The sequence below is a fragment of the Buceros rhinoceros genome, unplaced genomic scaffold (assembly GCF_000710305.1).
Source record: "Buceros rhinoceros silvestris isolate BGI_N320 unplaced genomic scaffold, ASM71030v1 scaffold14111, whole genome shotgun sequence".
NCBI lineage: Eukaryota > Metazoa > Chordata > Aves > Bucerotiformes > Bucerotidae > Buceros > Buceros rhinoceros.
In genome coordinates, this window is record NW_010396057.1 from 17,309 (window position 1) to 18,658 (window position 1,350).

A 1,350-nucleotide genomic window follows, 5' to 3' on the forward strand; every position below is an offset into this window, starting at 1 on the left:
TGTTTAAATAGGAAGTTAATTTTAAATGTTGAAAAGCCAGATGCGGTAGAATTATCAGCTTTAACTCGCAGGGCAGTTTGTTTCTCATTTTTTTTAGTTTGTTTTGAAGGAGTTGACTGTTTACGATCTCGTAGAGCTTTAAACCTGTGCTAGGTTTCCTTCCGGGTTTGCTTTGCTGAACAGAACTGGAAAAAAATGACCTAGTTCTGGGAGAGCTAAAAAAGTACCACTGAAGATTTTCGTTACATAGCTCCAAACTCATTTGAAGGCAAACTTGTTCCCTTACCGTGATTTCAGATGGTTTGCAAGAGGTAAAACATTGTGCCTGCAAACTGTCCTCCTCCAGGAAGAAAGTTGAGATTTTTAATTTTTTTTGTTGTTGTTCCTGTCCTCCAGTCACTTTACTGTGCTTAATGGCCAGATCCCACATGTACAAAGCTGACTGGAGCTGGTTGGGATGCCCACGGGTGATGATACATGTACGGGATTTGAAAACGAACCGGGTGTATAAGGAGAAACCATTTCTTGTGTATAATCTTGTTGGCAGCAAGAATTATGCTGGTAAAAATGCCAATTAAAAATGACATTCAGTGGTGAGATTAAGCTGATTTTATTTTACCGTTCGTTACAGCTTTTTAGGACTAACATTCTGTATTAGAGAAACAGTCTCGAAGGTGAGAGTCTTTTAAGGTGACGGGAGGCAGCTGCAATCCCTTTGCTCACCAGTGGGTTATTGAAGTCACTGACTAGTGCTGTTTCAACTGGGCTGCTGCTGAAATGCATCTTGTCCTTATGCTTTAGGGGGTTAAATCGCTGCCTTAAGTACTAAAATTGGGAATTGGAAACGATGGCAAAAAAGACATGGATGCCAGCCATGATCGTAGCCCTGAAATGTAGATTAGCTGCAGTACCTTCAAGTTAGTTCACTGAAAGTGAAGTTGCACTTTTTAAAGCATGATTTTTTAAAAATTATTTTCACAGACCAGCAAAGAGGACAAATTGTCGAGTCGTATCCAGAGCATGCTTGGCAACTATGATGAAATGACGGATCTTATAGGAGACAGGTCTCTGCAAAAGCTTGTTGCAATTCCCAAACCAACTGTACCATCAGCACCGGATGAAAAATCAAACCAAAGTTTCTTTGGTGATCAGAGACATAGTACTGGCTCTCATCAGAGCAGCAAATGGACTCCTGTAGGACCAGCACCCAGCACTTCCTCGCAATCTCAGAAACGGTCCTCGGGTTTACAGAGCGGACACAGCAGCCAGCGTGGCGGTGGCAATAACACTAGCAGCAGCGCCCAGAGGCATGAGCGCGACTCCTATGGCGGGAGCAGCAGGAGCCCCCAA

General features: G+C 43.0%; 1 protein-coding gene across 1 annotated transcript in view; it reads left to right on the forward strand.

Annotated features, from left to right (window-relative positions):
* The window catches only part of AFF4 (AF4/FMR2 family, member 4), a 29,221-nt gene that overhangs the window by 612 nt on the left and 27,259 nt on the right, over window positions 1-1,350 (forward strand). The window contains exon 2 of the mRNA XM_010145770.1: window positions 982-1,337. Coding sequence (XP_010144072.1) covers window positions 982-1,337 — 356 coding nt within the window. The remainder of the gene's footprint in view (window positions 1-981; window positions 1,338-1,350) is intronic.